Source organism: Aulostomus chinensis, chromosome 16 (assembly GCF_037954235.1).
Source record: "Aulostomus chinensis isolate RoL2024-O1b breed Wild chromosome 16, RoL_Achi_v1.0, whole genome shotgun sequence".
NCBI classification, from domain to species: domain Eukaryota; kingdom Metazoa; phylum Chordata; class Actinopteri; order Syngnathiformes; family Aulostomidae; genus Aulostomus; species Aulostomus chinensis.
Window position 1 is genome coordinate 25224584 of NC_141335.1, and position 18245 is coordinate 25242828.

General features: G+C 49.7%; 2 protein-coding genes across 5 annotated transcripts in view; both read left to right on the forward strand.

Annotated features, from left to right (window-relative positions):
• unc5b (unc-5 netrin receptor B) overlaps positions 1–10232 on the forward strand; it is a 54354-nt gene extending 44122 nt beyond the window's left edge. For all 4 annotated transcript variants that reach the window (XM_086180859.1, XM_086180858.1, XM_086180861.1 and 1 more), the window contains 9 exons: positions 2515–2709; positions 3075–3443; positions 3521–3608; positions 4688–4862; positions 4942–5181; positions 5882–6031; positions 6500–6664; positions 6751–6929; positions 7647–10232. In XM_086180859.1, coding sequence (XP_086036985.1) covers positions 2515–2709; positions 3075–3443; positions 3521–3608; positions 4688–4862; positions 4942–5181; positions 5882–6031; positions 6500–6664; positions 6751–6929; positions 7647–7812 — 1727 coding nt within the window. In that variant the 3' untranslated portion in view covers positions 7813–10232. The remainder of the gene's footprint in view (positions 1–2514; positions 2710–3074; positions 3444–3520; positions 3609–4687; positions 4863–4941; positions 5182–5881; positions 6032–6499; positions 6665–6750; positions 6930–7646) is intronic.
• Positions 10233–12927: 2695 nt separating this feature from the next.
• Positions 12928–17827, forward strand: slc29a3 (solute carrier family 29 member 3). Its single transcript, XM_086180864.1, has 7 exons — positions 12928–13064; positions 13822–13973; positions 14049–14457; positions 15419–15501; positions 15887–16113; positions 16214–16376; positions 16559–17827. Exons 3-7 carry the CDS (start codon positions 14134–14136, stop codon positions 17166–17168), a joined length of 1407 nt encoding a protein of 468 aa, XP_086036990.1. The 5' UTR covers positions 12928–13064; positions 13822–13973; positions 14049–14133; the 3' UTR covers positions 17169–17827.
• Positions 17828–18245: the final 418 nt, after the last annotated feature.

The window sequence follows — 18245 nt, forward strand, 5'->3', positions numbered from 1 at the left end:
TGTGTGTGTGTGTGTGTGTGTGTGTGTGTGGTGAGGACGCGTACAGGTTAGGAGTCCTAACATCTGGGTTAGCACGTGGCGTTGGGTGCGTGCAGCCTTCTGTGTCGAGCCTGTCTGTCCACACCTTGTTGTCATCTCACATCCTGCTCAGCCAAGACGTGTCGCACCTTCTCATCTCGCCTGCGTATGAGTGTTGTTGTTCCGGCGTGTCTCCTGTTGGCGAAGTGTAGCATAGGTTTCCTGAACCGGCGTCGCTGACATAACACTTCAATACAAATGCAGGCTGCCGAACAATTACAACAAATAGATGATAACATGTTGCTGTGATTTAACTAAACGCCCCAGAACGGTTCATGCTGTTCTAACCCGACGTGACAGAGAGGAACATCCGTGATTCTCAATGACACGCCTCTAAGCTGAGACTCTTTGATCTATTGGCTGTGAGGTGGAAGTCAGTGGAGAAAAACACTTGATTTATGTCTGACTTTCACTTAATCTGAGATATAGTTTGAATTTGAAGTGATGGTAATTCCTCTAGCTCAATGTGACGTGGGCTCAAGGGAGAGAAGCCAGGGTAATGCAACTAATTCGCTATTGTTCCGTTTGTGGTTATAAGTGCGGACGGCTGTCGGATTTGGTTCCATCGCGCCACGTGAGCACGGGAGCGCTCCTCTGCCAGCCCGTCTGCCCCCGGCTTTCCTCGTCTCCACCCTTTCCTTCGCTCTCACTACTTCTCTAGAACGTCCTTCAACTTCTTCAACACTCGCCTGCATCTTTAACTCAACTTTCCTTATCTCCTCTCTCCTCCTCACCACACTTCAAATCCCTCTGTCCTCTCAACAAACCACCAAACCATGTCTAACTCCTTCCCATCCCTGTTGCCAAACCGCCTCTCCTCTAGCTTTCTCCATTTATCCAGCCAGTCTTCTCCTTCTATTTCTGCTCTTCTTTGTCTCCCGCCACCAACCCCGCTCCTCGTCGTTCTCCTCTTTTGTGCTGTGAAGTGACTGGCTCACGTGTCGGGGTTTGGCCTGGCTCTGCTGGTGTTGGAGAGTCAGGGACGAGCAGGCTGTGTTGAGCCCGCTGACTAGTTGTAACCAATCACCCAGCGGGAGGCAGAGGAGAGGGAGCCAAACATGGGAGCAGGTGAATTTAAGGCCAGCCACCCGCCCCCCGCTGCCTGCTCCCCTCCTGCAGGATGGGAAGTTTTCACTGTTGCCTTCTGGATCGCTGAGTTACCAGAACGATGTTGCTGGTACAAGCGGTCGACATTCCACACCGCTTGCATTTTTTTGCATGCAGCTGTGGTCAAAGTGGCCCCTCCCTACGTAGACACGCCCCTAAGCATGCCTGTTCTGGTGAATAACTATAAAGATATGCAGCAAAAACAAACGTTTAATCGAGGTACCTGAGTAGACCATGGTTCATCTGTGGGCTGAGCTCTGCCCTCAACACCTTCTGATTGGCCTACAAATGTAAACATGCCAGGGTGTGATTTCTGCTCCGTGATGGCAGCTGTCAGCAGGGCCGGAACGCATCGGTGGCTCCGTGGCGCTGCTTCCTGAATGATTGCCTTCAATAAAAAAATGATGAATCTGACTGAACTCAGGATCAACCCCAGCAGGAGAGGGGCCAGACTGAGACAAGTTGTGTTCGGGTCTGACACTCACGTGTCCCCACATGTCCTGGCAGTCACTGGGATGACTCCTCCCAGCTGTGATTGGCTGGGATTCCAGTGTAGCAGGTGGAAACATCCCCTGTGCTTTGTGAAGAGGCTTCAGATGATGAAGGTCTGTCTCAGGTTGATTTACTTATATAAAGTCAATATTCTCAAGGCCTTTGTCTCCTCTTCGATCCGTGATCCAGCCAGCGTTCTCTTTGATTACTCATAAGAGCCTGAGCAACCTCAAAAGAGGACGGTGGCTCATGATGGAGCTTCAAAGTCAAAAGCTCTGATCCAAGCAACATTGTTGTGTTTTACCTGAAATCTTCCAGAGACAAAGTTTAGTTTCTGTTTTGCTAAAACCAAGCACCACCTGACAGCGTCCCTAGCAGTTGATCCAGCCAACCACAGGTGTAGGTGCTGGATCGGGTGTGTTTGCACCGTCACTGTAGCTCTAGGTAGCAGCACGGGCCTGAACCTGCGACCTCACTCCGTCAGTCACCACCTATGAGGTCACAGGTGAGTGTTGGAATATAAATCCTCTCGTAAACTGAGCGTTTTAACTCAAGGCTCGTGCTCAGGAAGTTAGCATTTCCTTTTTCTAACAATAGTCACTCCAACTCCAACCTTCTGGTGATATGCTGCCCCCTATTGGTGCGTGGAATATGAAGCGCGAGCTTGTTCTGGTCACCTACAATTTCTGCCTGTCTAAACTTTATCTCTCACTAATAAAGCTAATAATTCCTGCCCTGTTTTGCAGAGACTGATTTGTTGTGACTAACACCACCCCCCACCCCACCCCCCGCCGTGTTAATGAAGTCTTGACCGTTTGTCTCTATTCGGGCTTTCAGCACTGGCCCCTGGTATGGGGGTAGCGGTCTACGCTGGTCTGGTGGGGGCCTTGCTGCTGTGTGTGATCCTGGTGCTCTGCGTCGCTGTGCTTGCATATCGCCGCAGATGCCGGCATCTCCACGGAGACATCACAGATTCTTCATCAGCTCTTACCGCCGCCTTCCACCCTGGCAACTACAAGCCTCCCCGCCAGGGTGAGTACACACACACACACACACACACACACACACACACACACACACACACACTTCACACAGTGTTTTTTTTTAATTTAGTGTTTATTTTCACAACTTCTCTTGTTTGTTCTCATAAAAAGCCTCCTCACACTCATTGTCGTTGAGCTAATTATATCATCTGAGATGAATTCTTTTTATACCATTACCTCTCTCGGCCTGACAATTCTCCATTCTTTATTGCGTTTCGTTTTTTTAGACTTGAAGCATTTGTCATGGTATCTCTTCTCTTGTTCTGGCCATCAAATATTAATTAGCAGCATTCATCCGTTTCACTTTTAGTGCTCTCAGCTGAGTTCGTCTCGTTCCTCCTCCTGTTTCCACAGATAACCCTCACCCTCTGCATCCCTCAGCTCCTCCAGATTTGACAGCAACAGCGGGGGCTTTCCGCGGCCCTCTCTTCTCCCTGCAGCAAGGGGTCAATGACAGCCCCCACAAAATCCCCATGACCACCTCTCCCCTGTTGGACCCCCTACCCAGTCTCAAAATCAAAGTGTACAACTCCTCCACTCTCTCCTCTCTGGAGCTCCCCGCTGACATGTGCCTAGGTGATGGGGAGATCCTCAGCCTCAAGTCGGTGGGTACCGTGGGTAGAGAGCGAGAGTTCCACAGCCACACCCTGTCCAGAGAGCCTGGGCTGAGCACCAGCGCCACTCTGGGTAACTTGGGGGGGCGCCTCACCATCCCCAACACAGGTAATTCTGGTGTGAACCAGTGACTTGTTCACTTTTTTGTGAAGAGATGAGTTTAAACATGATCTCTCCTCCCTCAGGGGTGAGTTTGCTGGTCCCACCCGGAACCATCCCCCAGGGGAAGTTCTACGAGATGTACCTCATAATCAACAAGTGGGACAAAACCACGTGAGTGCTCATCGTCGCCTCACTGTTGCCTCAGCAGCGCCGAGGCAGAGTAGAGACGCTCGCCCTCAGCAATCGCTTGTTTCTTGTGACCCACTGGACAATTAGTGGAGGCTCTCTGAGGACAAAACAAGAAGTAGTCAGGAAGAAGTAAAGGTGCTCAACCGAATAATTACTTCAGTTTTTGGATTTTTTTTGATTTAGAAGAAGTCTTTTATTTGATGCGGATATGAGAGGAATTAGTTGAACTTCACAACTTTACACGATGTTTGAAAAACTTGAATTATTTTGTTAATTTGACATCTAGACTTCTGAAATACATGTAAACAAACGTACTTAGACGAGTTGAGGATGAAATCCCTCCCGGTAGAATATGCCTCCATCAGCTCCTGGCTCTCTCAGCGTGAGGCTTGGGTCTCGCTGTGGTATTAAAACACGGAAGACGAATTGCACAGATCAAAGGGCCGTGTCATCATGACGGGTGAAGCTAACCGACCGACTGTGTTTGGTCTCAGGATATTCTGTTTTTCTTTAATAGTCTCTGAATTGAAGTCCACACAGAGACAGGAAAGGTGCAGAGGTCGTACTGCTGCCTAGTGTTCAGGAGGTGGTCATGCCTCCATCAATAAATGGGTCCCCCTGGTTCTTTGAACACTGGGGTGAGCTGTAACCACAGCTCGACTGCAACCCTGCATGTCTCACTCACTAGAAGCTAAGCAGTTAGCATCACCATGGCAACCTCTAATTGCAGCTGAGGCCTCCCACTGATTCAGGTCAGCTGACTGGACTGGTTCCCTGACGTCTGAGGTGTTTAGCGGACTCACATGTCTGTCATGCTAACCTCTATTTGAACCCTTGATGTTGTTCTACTTCCCTGTGTCTGAAGCCCTGCTGGCAGTCTGAGGTCATATATCAAGCGTAGACATGTCAATCAAGCTGCAGCTCTCGATATGTTTAGTTTTCAAATATTGGTCCACATGCACCCAAGCCAGTGGGTTTCAAGGTGGCCACGATGACCTTCATTAGGAAGCGTGAGGTTGGCAGCCCTGTGACACGCCTGGGTCTCTGTGTGATGTTGGCAGGCTTCCCTCTGAGGGCAGTCAGACGGTTCTCAGTCCCGTGGTGAGCTGTGGCCCGTCCGGTATGCTGCTGAATCGTCCAGTGGTCCTCACTCTGCCCCACTGTGCCCAGCTAGACACGCCCACACCTGACTGGACACTCACACTCAAGACGCAGACCCACCAGGGAGCATGGGAGGTGAGGCGGCCGCTGGCTGGCATCAAGCAAAGGTGACCCTCGCTGATGCAGCACCGTTAAAGCCTGATCTGTTTTCCAGGAGGTGCTGACGGTGGGAGAGGAGACTCTGTCGTCGCCATGCTACCTGCAGCTGGAGGAGGAGTGTTGTCATGTTCTCATGGAGCAGCTGGGAACCTACAGCCTAGTGGGCCAGTCCTGCCCTCCGCAACCGGGCTGCAAGCGCCTACAGTTGGCACTGTTCGCCCCGCGAGCCCCCTGCCTCTCCCTGGACTACAGCCTCCGTATTTACTGCATCCATGACACCCCTCATGCACTGAAGGTGCTGCTTGTGTGTCGCTTTTGTTTTCTATTTGCACCTTCATCAGTTTTTTTGCTGCTGCTGCTGCTGCTGTTTCTGTCTTGCTTTCCTGTTGCTTGGTGTTTGACATCCACACATTATCTGTAATGTCTTGCTGTTATATTGCACTCAATCATATTTTTAGTGTCTATAAGTAGTTTGGGTCATTTAAATTTAAAGCTGCAATGATCAATACTCTTGCAACAACAACGTATCAGAGGAAAGTGTGTAAGTGAGAGGCATCAGTCGAGGTGACGTGGAGAATTACCTCTGCAGCCTCCCTCGGCGTTCCACAGCTTAATAACAAGTTCCAGCTCATTGCTTCGCTGTCTCGTCGGCACCTTCGCAGTGGTGGATCATTCTCACTTCTCTTAAATCAGTTAGTGCAGGCTTAAAGCCTCACACTGCTTCAGGTGTAATGAGTTTCATCCTGTCTAAACCCTGCTTAAATTAAATTCTGGTAACACATATTGACACGTCCGTCCCTCTGGAAGCTCACAAACGTCTGCTAAACAGCGAGCGATCCGGAGGCCCTGGACTCACTGGTGTTTCTCATTTCCCTCAGTCGCTCTTGTATCAGGTGTCCAGAGAGCAGCCAGGCTGCTAAACATCAGCATGAGCACTTTCCGTCTGTTTGGGACGCTGACTGTAATTTCATTAAACATCTTCCCTCTGTGTGCAGGAGGTGCTGGATCTGGAGAGGAGTCTGGGCGGAGTCTTGCTGGAGGACCCCAAACCACTGCTCTTCAAAGACAGCTACCATAACCTGCGCCTGTCCATCCACGACATCCCTCACACCCACTGGAGGAGCAAACTGCTGGCCAAATACCAGGTGACGCACAGATACCGCCACCTGTGGTTGCAACCAACCCGAATTCCACGAGCAGTTGCTTCAGATGACAAACCTGTAAAGCATTTCTAGATGCTTCCAGCTGGGAAGTTCTTGCAAAATCTGCTGAGAGACAGACAAACAAGGTCCTGGCTGGAGGTGATGCGTAATAACACAAAGTCTTGATTTCTGTTATATTTACGTGTGTTTTGTCAGAAACAGCCGCTGGACTAATGAGATTCGCGGCGCTTGGCTGCATCCCGGCTGCAGCGGCGCTGAGATTGCAGTCTGAACCTACTCTGAATAAACAAACAGGAAATCTGATAGCGGCCCTGATTTATTCACATCGCGCTTTAGGAAGAGATTGTTCTCCGACGCACGCAGACCAAAATAAAGCCTGTTATGATGTAAGCCGGGACGGTGTTGTGCTGCTCCTAACTCAGCTCTGTCACTGCTCTCTCTCCTTTCCAGGAGATCCCCTTCTATCACATCTGGAGCGGCAGTCAGAGACCCCTACACTGCACCTTCAGCCTGGAGCGAGGCAGCCTGGCCGTGTCGCAGCTCACCTGTAAGATCTGTGTGCGACAGGTGGAGGGGCAGGGACAGATATTTCAGCTGCACACCGACATCCAGGAGGTAACGGAGAAGCCCAAACACGGCCGAAGCCCTCAGAGCCTCTCACAGGTTGATCTGACTGCTTGTCTCTGTCTCGACCCGTCCAGACGCTCCCGCCACACTCGCCCCTCCCCTCTGGAGGCTCCTGTCTGCCTTCTTCTCAAGTAGGACCTTATGCCTTTCGCTTGCCTGACTCCATCCGCCAGAAGATCTGTGCCAGTCTGGATGCACCCAGCGCTCGGGGGTGTGACTGGAGACTCCTGGCCCGCAGCTTAGGCTTCGACAGGTCAGATCACCTGAGACGGACGTCAGCCGCCATACCTGAGAATCCTTACTCTCAGTCAGACAAGACGCAAGTATAGCAGAGTGACATCACGTCGCATCTGGCTCATGAGATGTGTTAGAAGTACTTAAATGTACTGATAGGTTACTTAGATACTATACATCTCCTGTACTGCACGTACTAGAATAAGATTGTGTGTTAATATTGTTTCACTTCAAAGTTTTTCTACAGGAAGTACAATCAGTAAATGAAGTCTTGATGTAGTTGTTCAGGCCAAGAAGTTATTTCATGTCGAGCTTTGAATCGCAGAGTATCAACTTCACCTCAGTGTCATCGCGATGTCTGTGATACTGAGGAGGAAGTACTCACAAGAAGCAGGATTCATGTATTTATGTACTGCGTTGTGATGTCTGAGGCTGCCCAGTACATAACTGGTCAAAATGGCTGCAAGCCAAATCATCTTGTCACACCAGCTGCTGCAGTAAAAGTACCATCGGTGTAGTAGTATCATGATGTCATGCAGTATTGATATTTTGTACCACTTCTAAATTCATGGTGGTTTTTTTTTTTTTTTTAATCTGGCTAACTCCCTAATCCAGCTGTGATGGAGTGAGAATCAATACTGGACTCAGCAGCAGTATTCCCAGTACTACGCAGTCGCAGTGATTAATCATATTTATACTCACTAATCCACAATCCTGCTGTCTCTTGTCCCCCCAGGTACTTGAACTACTTTGCCACCAAGCCCAGCCCTACAGGTGTTCTCCTGGACTTGTGGGAAGCTTGTCACCAAGGTGATGCAGACCTGGTCTCTCTGGCGACGGCACTGGAGGAGATGGGCAAAAGTGAGGTGCTCGTCGTCATGACAACAGATGGGGATTGTTGATTGGTCAAGAAGCAAGCAAGCAAGAAGGAATCTGAGTACCTGTCAATGAATATGCACGCCAGTCATTAGCCCTCAGAGCGTTCTGGTTCCTCCACATGCACGTCGTTACCTCTGCCCCCCCCCCCCACCCAACCACACACACACACACACACACACACACACACACACACACACACACACACACGTCCTCTGACCTCCAATCAGCCGCTGTAGCTACACACATGTGCGCTGCAACTCGTCGCCACACGGGTCGTCCCGTGATAACTGCTCACCTGATTCAGCTTGAATCCTCCGACGCTGAAGCGAAACAATCTGACGATACAAAGGCGAAGCAAAGTTGTCGACCGTCTCCCTCAGCGATGAGTGGTTGAGAATATTCTTGTACATAAATAGCCGAGCTTTGGAAGCAACAAAAGCACGCCATGTATTCAGCCCACTAAAGTACGCACAATAAGACGAACGCTAACGCGGGATTATCCGTGTTTCAGCAGCAGCATGGAAGCATGATTAAACACCATCTCACCTCGGGGCAGGGGCTTTTGTTTCCTCACCTCAACGTGGTTTCTGCAAATCTCTTTTGTCATTCCGTGTGTGTGCAGTGAATGACAGGCAGCAGCAACCTCTCTGCGTCCTCCTCAGGCTACAGACACACTCCAACACACAAACTGGTCATTAATCGTCTCTGAATCAGACGTGCTCCAATTGCTTTTCCGGCTTCTTTGACTGCAGACGAATCAGGCGGGGACGGAACCCTCCAGGTTGGAGGGCTTGAGCGTATCGCTCTGGGCTGGAAAGAAATAAAAAGCTGCTTCGTCTCTGTGGTAGGAGGATGGATTTTGAAGTTTGTTTAAGAATCGGCTGATAAGTAGAACAACTGACTCTTTATATTGTACCAACAAATGCCTCAAAGCCTTGGCATATCTTTGCGACTCACAGGGGTTTTTCTCTTTCATCTCTCCTTCCACTCGTCTATCGCTCTGCCACACTCCTCCGATCTGTTGGGAATAAACTGCAGGAGAGCTCTCTGGTCATCCCTTAAAAGTTTCCTGTGGGGAACGCTCTTTAAGTCCCATTAAGTCCATATTTGTGGATTCGTGTTGTTGGTGGCCGTTGCTGTTAGGACCACGTAGAACCTGGTTTTATTTTGGAGGCGTCTGAGCTGCTGCCTTCTGTTTCTGGTTCTGATCAAATTTGGGAGTCGGCTGCACAGCGAGTGTGTGTGTGTGTGTGTGTGTGTGTGTGTGTGTGTGTGTGTGTGTGCTCATTCTAATGTTGTGTATCTACTCAGAGTCTGAACTATAATCTGTAAAACATGATTAGAGCTGTATTTGTAGGCACTTTGATGAACATTGCGGAATAGAGTAGTTTGCCTTGAATCAGGCCGGCAGCGATTCACCTCAGCACCTCCATCTTTTTCTTTCTCCATCACGTATCCGTCCATCTCTCCATCACCCTGTAACTCTCAGTTTGACGACCTCTTATGAAGCCTCCTGCTTTGTGGTCAGGGTCCTCCAGCCTCCAGTTCGCGTCATCAGTATTGTTCTGTCACTTATTTTAGATGGGAATTGAAACGCTGAAGTCCGTCGTTGGTTTTCTGTGTTTTCCGGTTGATTTTCTCCCTCGGAGCAAAAAAAAAAAAAAAAAAAGGAAAAAAAAAGTGTTCATGTCTTTGGAACCACAAAACCAAAATACAGGCAGTATCCCTCCTCTGCAGCGAGTCATGTCACTGTTGTGTGTGAGTGACCGGTGCGAGCGCGCACGCGTGTGTGTGTGCGTGTGGGTTTGCACATCCAACATGTGCACACTTGAGTCATTTCTCTTTGTAAGTGCTATGCAAGTACAAAAGAAAAGCAAAGCATTTTGACTTCTTTTGTTTCCTGGAAGAGAAACTCTATTTTTTCAGATATGGGCATTGACAGGGTTTTGATTTTGTATCCTAAAAGTGGATGAAGAGCGGTTCCACGTGCTTTTGTGACGGCGTGGGAATTCTCCATCTGGACCGCAGAAGTGGATCAAGGACGTTGCTCCTCACAAAGCACACGTGGGGGCGTGAAACAAAGTGTGCTACAACTGGATGAACTGATGGTCTCTGCCCGCCAGGAAACGTCTGAACAGTTCAGTGCTTTTAATCCCTGAACACTGCAGGAAGACTTTCTTTCCTGGAATCTGGTTCCAGAGGCTGACTAGCTGTAGACCACCGTGTTCATTCATCCGGAGTTCTTGTTGGATCGTTGCTCGTAGCTGTGGAGCTGGACCGGATCCCGACTCGCTCCCATTCAAGAGAAAACTGAAGCCTTTCTTCAACTTAACAGACATTTTTACAAGAAAAATGAATTCAGTGACATTTTATCTCTGTAAAGTACCAATTGTATATAAACATCTAGCCTTCTTACCTGTAACTAAATATAATTTTTATGCAATAAATTATATTTCTTAGTTTAAACTGAGGTTTTGTGTGGTTTGTTATTCATAACTTAAACATAGGAGCTGTGTGCATGCCATGGAAAGTCCTTGTCCTCCCAGTTAGACCCGACAGACACACGATCACATGGTCCTCCCTGACGTCCAAGTCATCTTAGGAGAGTTTCTCTTGATTTTTGAAATAAATTCAGTGAGCAGTCAGGCGGGGTCACCAGTCGTTTTTGAGACAAGACAAGGCTTTTTTTTCACTTTCTTTTTTTTCTATTATTATTATCTAGGCGGAGAAATGAAGGATTTAGTGGAGGCTGGCCGTCTGTCACCGTCTCACGGGTTATTTATGTGTTTTCATAGTGTTTTTAGGCCTAAATGCTTTGAATTGCATCTGTAATTTCATAGTAACACAGCCACTCAACCTCTCCCTTCTTTTCCTCACCTCATTGCAAAATTCCCTTTAGGTCTATTTAGCTAGAAAGGCTAAACATGTTGTTTGTCAGCCAGACAAACAACATGTTTGTGGGGCGGCTAAGTGGCCTGTGACGACCGACGGGAGGAGTCGAGCGCGGCTTCTTCAGCTTCGGCTTTTGGGAGCTCTGATATGCGGGGACTGTCTGATTAATGTCTCCCACCGTCAACAAACGCACCAGAGTGAATCACCGGTGGCAGGCGACTCTTCGCACCTGCTCCATCAGGCGCGCTGCTTGGTGACGGGCTGATACGTCACCCGTCAGTGCACGAGGCAACCGAATCTTTGATAATGCTCAACGTGGCGGTGGAGACGCTGCAGCCCGGACACGTCCCGCCCACGGGGGTGTCGAGAGGGAGGAGACGAAGCAGGGTGATAGTCGTGTAGGAACCATTCATACGTGATGACGGCTGACACACACACACACACACACACACACACACACACACACACACGTCCTCCACCAGCGTGACAACAACACACTCACAGCTTCGCACAACTCGTTACAGCATGAACGGCAGCGAAGGGCAGAACCTCGGCCGGAGGGGCACGGGGCCGAGGTCCAGGGAGCCGATATCGACTGGGATGTCCGAGAACTCCAATCGATTCTGTTCATTTATGTCTGTTTATGCATCTCTTTATTGGCGTCGATCCCTCCAATGTGTTTCTCAACCACTTGTGGTGTGTAACAGTTTCACGCTGAATTTATGAAAAAAGCAACATTCATATTTTTGGTTGGTTTTGTCCTTTTTTGCAATGATCCCTCAGAACTGTCTGCAGTAAAAGCAGAATATTGTTCCGAACTCTCCAGAAATGACATCAGTGCACGGAATTAACTGGCAATTTTATAATTGTAATTTACCCCAATTATCTTATTCTGATTTGTGTTATATAAGAAAACTAATAATAATAATTATCTCCCACAGCAAGCCTCATTAAAACAAGGGTTTAAGTAGAGTTTTGCAAAGCGTAGAGGATTATGGTTCTAGTCAGACTGGAATTCCTCAATCAAATCAACTCTTGCAGGATGGAAACTCCTGCTGCTGTGGGTTGGATGCGCCTCAGAGCACTGATTCATTTGATACGGATTAGCTGCGTGCTCTCGTGTCACGAAGGGTCACGAGTGAGAAGGGAAAAAGACGCCAAATCCGCTGGTCCGGGGTTCGTTCGTCTCAGGAGGATGTAGAGCGGAGGTAAGGCAGTTCTCAGGCGCTGCTCCTGCTCCTCCGACAGGTGTCAGAGCCCACCAGCGGCAGGGCTCTCCTCTGGCGCCCTCTGCTGGTTAAGCAGGCTGATGCGCGCCGAAACACAGCAACATTCAGAGAGGTTCTCGCTCCGGAGCCTCCTCAAGGAACTGCAATGATCAGATTAAGAGTTCATCTTCACCGATGTGTAACAAGACCAACAATGAACATCGACTGAGGGAAACGTGCAGAACATTATTACTGTTTGTGTTGCAGTATATGTGACGTTTACTGGGGGGGGGGGGTCTGGTGAGTGCAGCTGATCAGACGCATATGATACCTGTTAACTTCACTCCCTTAATGACTTCTAGGAAGCTTCGAGACTTCACTCTGAACCTCTGCACCGCACCGATCACTCTCTCTCTCTCTCTCTCTCACACACACACACACACACACACACTCTCTCTCTCTCACACACACAGACGCACGCACAAACACTCACACAGACACACACAATCATGCAAACGCACGCACAAGCACACGCACACATTTTACGTAGAAAAAAAACAATCATGAGTAAAATCAGTGTCTTGTCTGTCCCAACGGGGTCAAAGGGCCCTTGTACTTCCTCTTAAGTGTGACGTTCCCACTAGTTTAGCTAATTTAGCTCATTAGCTTCAGCACGTTTCAGCAGCAGGTAGCCGCGTGTATCCGCAGCACTTTTCTCACACTTTAGTTACAATAATAGAACCGTAAGTGCCTGTCCTCAACAATGTTTTCGTTAAAAAGCTGTACCGAAAGTCAGATTGCGCTTCCGATTGTACGACATCCGGTATAAATCTCAGCCTTTCAGTATAAAAGGGGCGATTTATATTTACATGTTTCTTATCATCTAAATTATTTGGAGAATACATAAATAGATATATTTATAAATTCGAACAGTTTTTTTTCCAAATATGAAATCGTGTACCTTTCGACTACTCAGAGAATATGAAATCATATGAAAGTAGATTAAGCCCTTATTCTGGACGGCTGATACCGGAAATAGTGTCATTGCTGCCGCTACCGGTGAGTCGCTAGCGTTGTTTATCAGCTGACCTGAGAGCGACGGTGTCGGCGGGGTTGTTGAGCGACAGCGTGAGAGGGAAGGACGGCTCCACTCCCAGCGGGTCCACAGCGGTCAGGTTGGTGTTCCGACGGGTTCTGTTACTCGCTCGTTAGCCGCGGCTCGCGCCAGGTTAGCTCAATTAGCTTACTACCGTGTTTGTGTTGTCTCTGACACTCACGCACGCTCGCGCGCGGCTGCTCTGCGTTAGTTTGAGCGCACGGAGGAACGCAAATCACCATCAAAATGATCGAAGACCGTGATTTGGGGGGGGGTGGCGAGCAGACGGTTGTTTAAGTTAGCAACGAGACTTCCTCGAACTAAACTGCTCAGTCTGCAATTTGTGTGCGTGTCATCGCATTCTCTCGACTGAGCATCATGTGGTTCCCCATTAGTGGCATTCATGCCGAGTTAGGACCAGAACTAAGTGCTGCCAGGTCAGTTCCCTGCGGAACCCCTGAATAATACAAGTAGCTATGCTGGTAGGGCGTGCACGGGGAAGCCTGGTTCTGTCTCCAGCCTCCTGGATTATTCAGAGCTTGTAGACGATTGGACAGGAGATGTGCAGATGTAGGATGAGCGGTGGTGGGGTGGAGGGGGGTAGTGACGTTACATCGTCTCGTTAGAATCCCTGTGTGAGTGTGAAGATTCCTGGTGAGGGTGCATGCTGCTGCTGACGAAAGCTGAGATCTAAAAGAACGACCTGTAACGTAGAACCTAGAACACCTTCTCACCTGTGGACAGAAATTCGTTCAGGTTTCGTGTCATGGTTACGGTTTAAATAAGCAGGAACCTCCTGACATTCCTAGAATTTAACGCCAATCCTCCTCCTCCAGGGTTGTGGTGGTTCATTGAGACTGCAGCCTTCGTGATCCTCCGCACACGCACACGCACACACACACACACACACACACTCACACACACACACTCACACACTATGTCTTCACAACCAGCCCCTGTTTCCACCTCTGGACCAACCCAAGTCAAAGTGAGTGTCCTCCTCTTCTCACTTATTCTAGTAACCTTGCTGTATTTTTCACATGTCACTGTGTTTCCTCGACAGATTTCTGTGTAACACCTCAGTCTTTGTAAACACCCCCCCACCCCCCGTCTTTACTGTGTGTGTGTCGTGTCTCCGGCCCGGGAACATGGACGCCACTGAGCCTGTCCAGCCCAGCCTCAACTCCTCCTACGTCCCGGCTGCTCTTGATAACCACATTGAGTCTGAGAACGAGGAGCTGGAGAACCAGAGTCCCTCGGCGTCCCTCCTGCCCAGGAACTCGTCCGTGCCTCTGGCTGTACGCTACAGTCCCGAGGACTCGTACTGCCTGGTGTACATCATCTTCTTCCTGATGGGCATCGGCTCGCTGCTGCCCTGGAACTTCTTCATCACAGCCAAGCACTACTGGCTCTACAAACTGAGCAATGGCACCCACACGGACGGCGAGGAGGGCCCGCGGTCTGACCTGAGTGTGAGTGGAACAGTACCGCTGCGTATCGGCGTGCACCCGTAGGTGCATGTGACGTGTGAGAGGACTGAGTGTCCTCTCACGCTCATCCACTTTCCAGTCCAATTTAACACAGTTATAAGATTAGAAAAGCTGCGTGACGTGGAGCGCGAATGAGACCCAGCAGACATGTGACCTCAGCGCCGCCGAGCTTCACTCCAACCTCCTCCACAACCTCTCAAGTCGCTTCAGAGTCTTCATTCACCAGTGAGGGGTTTACACACGGATTTCTGATGCAGAACCCAAACCACCTGGTGTTCATTGTGACATCATTACTCTCATTTCCTCTGAGAGGTGCGAGTGTTGTGGTGGATTCCCGAGGATCCGATCAAACAGTTGTTTTCTTACGTCTGCAGATCCACGATGTTCCAGTTAAAATGATGGTGGTGGGGATTTTAGACTCACGATCTTCCTCCAACAAATATTACTGGGATTTGAGAGGTGCAGTAGGTCACATTGCGATATGGGCTGAAGTTTATCGTGCATCCGTGCTGCCGAGTCTGTAGGCATGTGGTGATGTCATCACTGCTGTATGACCAGGTGCAGGTTGTGACATGAACAAAAACTTCAAGAGCCGGTGGAACCCTGACACGTTCCTGCTAGTTAGACTTTTCCTCTCTGCAGCTCTGGAACAGTCTGAGGAAACTCTGCACGACGTGTCTGCAGCGGCACAGCGCAGAAGAAGTGATGCCCTGCCTGCAATGATAGTCAGTTTGTCCAGTCCCCCCAGTATCAGAGGCACCCCCAGTATCAGAGGCACCCCCAGTATCAGAGGCACCCCCAGTATCAGAGGCACCCCCAGTATCAGAGGCACCCCCAGTACTGGTATCAGAACGACTGAAGCCAGCGTGATGTTGTGTTGCTGGATCTGAAGCAGGGTTGTTGTTTTCTTGACGCTGACCATGGATGTTTTCGTCATTGGCAGGACTACTTTGAGAGTTATCTGGCCATCGCCTCCACCGTGCCCTCGGTGCTGTGTCTGATGCTCAACTACGTCCTCGTCAACAGGTTGCTTTCATCATAATCACCCACCACACGCTCCCTCTCTCTCTCGCTCTCTCTTTCACACACACTCACTCACACACACACACACACACACACACACACAGAGGCTTGTCTTGAGCTCTATTTGCGGAGCCTCTCGCCTCATCCTCCATGATAACCATTAGCAAGCACTGCTGGTGTGACAAAGCCCCCTTTGTGCTGCGGAGGGCTGTGATGATGAAGACTTCACGGATGTCATTTACGTCCTGGCCTTAAACGCTCCTGGTCTCTGGACTAAAGTTAACCAGCGCCACCGTTGGTGAACGCTCTGAGCTGAAGAAGCGAGGGACGATTATCTTTCTGTTACATTTGCACGTGTAGTTTGATCATGTGATGTGTGTTTACACAGACTGTCCCCCAACGTGCGGATCCTCTCGTCTCTCTTCGTGATCCTGCTGGTGTTCGTGGTGACCACGCTGCTGGTGAAGGTGGACATGTCGGACCACCAGGTGGGCTTCTTCACGGCTACGATGGTCAGCGTGGCGGTGGTCAGCGGAGCGTCCAACCTCTTCTCTGGCAGCGTATTCGGGATCAGTGGTCATTTCCCCATGAGGATCTCACAAGCGCTCATCTCAGGTACAGCCCTGACTCTGTGACTGCAGACACTGTGATTGTACAGGACGGTGTGGAACTCTGTAGACCATGTGCAGTTTCTCCTGTTCTCTGCCTGTCTCAGGTCAGGCCATGGGGGGCACGCTAAGTGCAGTAGCATCACTGGTGGACCTGGCGGCGGCAAAGGATGTGACAGACAGCGCTCTGGCCTACTTCCTGACAGCTGACATCTTCATCGTGCTCTGCATCATCGCATACCTGCTGCTGCCCAAGCTGGCGTTTTCACGGTCAGTCCAGCTCCCTGAGAACCTGGTCTCCTGAGTTCAGTTTCATCAGAATGTTATTTTGGTCCAAAAAAAATTGAAGTGGAAATGCTGGGTTACAGATTAGCTGTGAGCACTGCTGTCCGCCACTAGATGGTGCCAAAGAGCCTTTCACGTCCTTCCGCTGCTTTCTGTGTTGCTCCTAGACACTACATGCTGGCAGCAACGTGCACCAGTCCTGGAGCCATGAGTGAGGGGGCCCCAGTGGTGGTCCCACCACTGCAGCCCATCCTCAGGAAGATGTGGGTGCTGGGTCTGAGCGTCTTCTACGTCTTCTGCGTCTCCATCACGGTGTTCCCTGGGGTGTGTTCTGGGATCCAGTCCGTCAACAAGGACAGCGGGAGCCCCTGGACCTCTACTTATTTTGTGCCCCTCACCAGCTTCCTTCTGTACAATGTAGCAGACTTTTGTGGCAGACAAGCCACAGCCTGGCTGCAGGTCCCTGGTCCCACCAGCCGGGTCCTGCCCGCCCTGGTGCTCTGTCGCTCTGCCATGGTGCCGCTCATCATGTTCTGTAACTACCAGCCGAGGGACCACCTCCACACAGTACTGTTCACTCACGACGTGTACCCGGTGGTCTTTAACTGCCTCCTCGGCCTCTCGAATGGCTACCTGGGGACTCTACCCATGATCTACGGGCCGAAGGTGGTTCCCCGGGAGCTGGCGGAGGCCACCGGAGTGGTCATGTCCTTCTTCCTCACGCTGGGACTAGCAGTTGGATCTGCTTTGTCGGTGCTCATCGTGCACGCCATCTGATCCCAGTGACTTGGACAACAGGGTCGATGAGCCTGTGGTGCACCTGAGCTCTACTTGACCCAGAGGCCTGAAGATCCTCATACCTCATGAACATGTTTACATGATGTCATAACCTTCCCCACCATCACGTCAACTTTGACAACCACAAATGCAATATTTTTCACGTGTAATACTGCAAAACACACAGGAGGAACAAATGTGTTTGGGCCAGAGTTCTTTAATCCAAAGCTGCTGAACAGGTTTACTTGCCTTAAATATATGAAGCAACAAGCAGTGCATTAAGGGATGTCATTGTTAAAAAGTCTATTTGATGAATGGCGGGTTTGTTGACTGCTGTTTGTAGGATGAAAACTTTCAATAACTTTCCAGGAAAACCTCTGGTGAGACCAGTGGTTGTCGACCTCACTGATGTCAAACCTCTCACCATCGCTCAAGTGTAGTTTGGCTTTTATTTTGAAAGGCATCAAGCTATTGAAATCTGCTCTTGTGCATTAAAATAAAAGTTCCCGCGTTGGTCCTGAGGATGGCGCTACAGCAGCCATGTGGGTTCAAACCAAACGCTCAGAAACGTCAGGATTCTGGTAAGAATTGTGATCTCAGTCACTGTCTTTGGAAAAACCACTAATAAAACTGCAATTGATACCTAATTTGTCCTCTGCATTCAATTCAGATACATTTGGTAAAGACTGAAAACAGTGCATCAAAATTGTATCTTCAATGTGAATTAAAGCCCAAGAGTTGCATGTCCCGCTCACTGTAGTGTGGACGTCCCTGTCGTCTAAATCAGACAAATCGTCTCAATTCAAACTTGACGATGGCGCGTTGGTCACTTTGACCTCTGCCTTCGAATTGGTGTGACGCCGGTATTCACTTCCTGATTTGGCCTTGATGACGTCAAAGACCAGTGAATGACCCATCAGGCGTCCTGATGGAGGTCTGCATCTCCTCAGGATCGTTCCTCTGATGGCTCCTCCTGAAGCTCCAGGCCGGCTCCCTGCTGCACGACCACAGCTCAGCTCAACAGAAGCACCCCAGGTTTAATACTTTGAACATGACAATAACGTAGCCATGTCAGAC

What these genes read in the sequence shown, in the direction of transcription:
- slc29a3 (XM_086180864.1), top strand. Translation starts at nt 14,134, where the DNA reads ATGGACGCCACTGAGCCTGTCCAGCCCAGCCTCAACTCCTCCTACGTC. An exon ending in AACTACGTCCTCGTCAACAG is followed by an intron (nt 15,502 to 15,886) that starts GTTGCTTTCATC and finishes GTGTTTACACAG; the next exon opens with ACTGTCCCCCAACGTGCGGA. An exon ending in CCCAAGCTGGCGTTTTCACG is followed by an intron (nt 16,377 to 16,558) that starts GTCAGTCCAGCT and finishes TGTTGCTCCTAG; the next exon opens with ACACTACATGCTGGCAGCAA.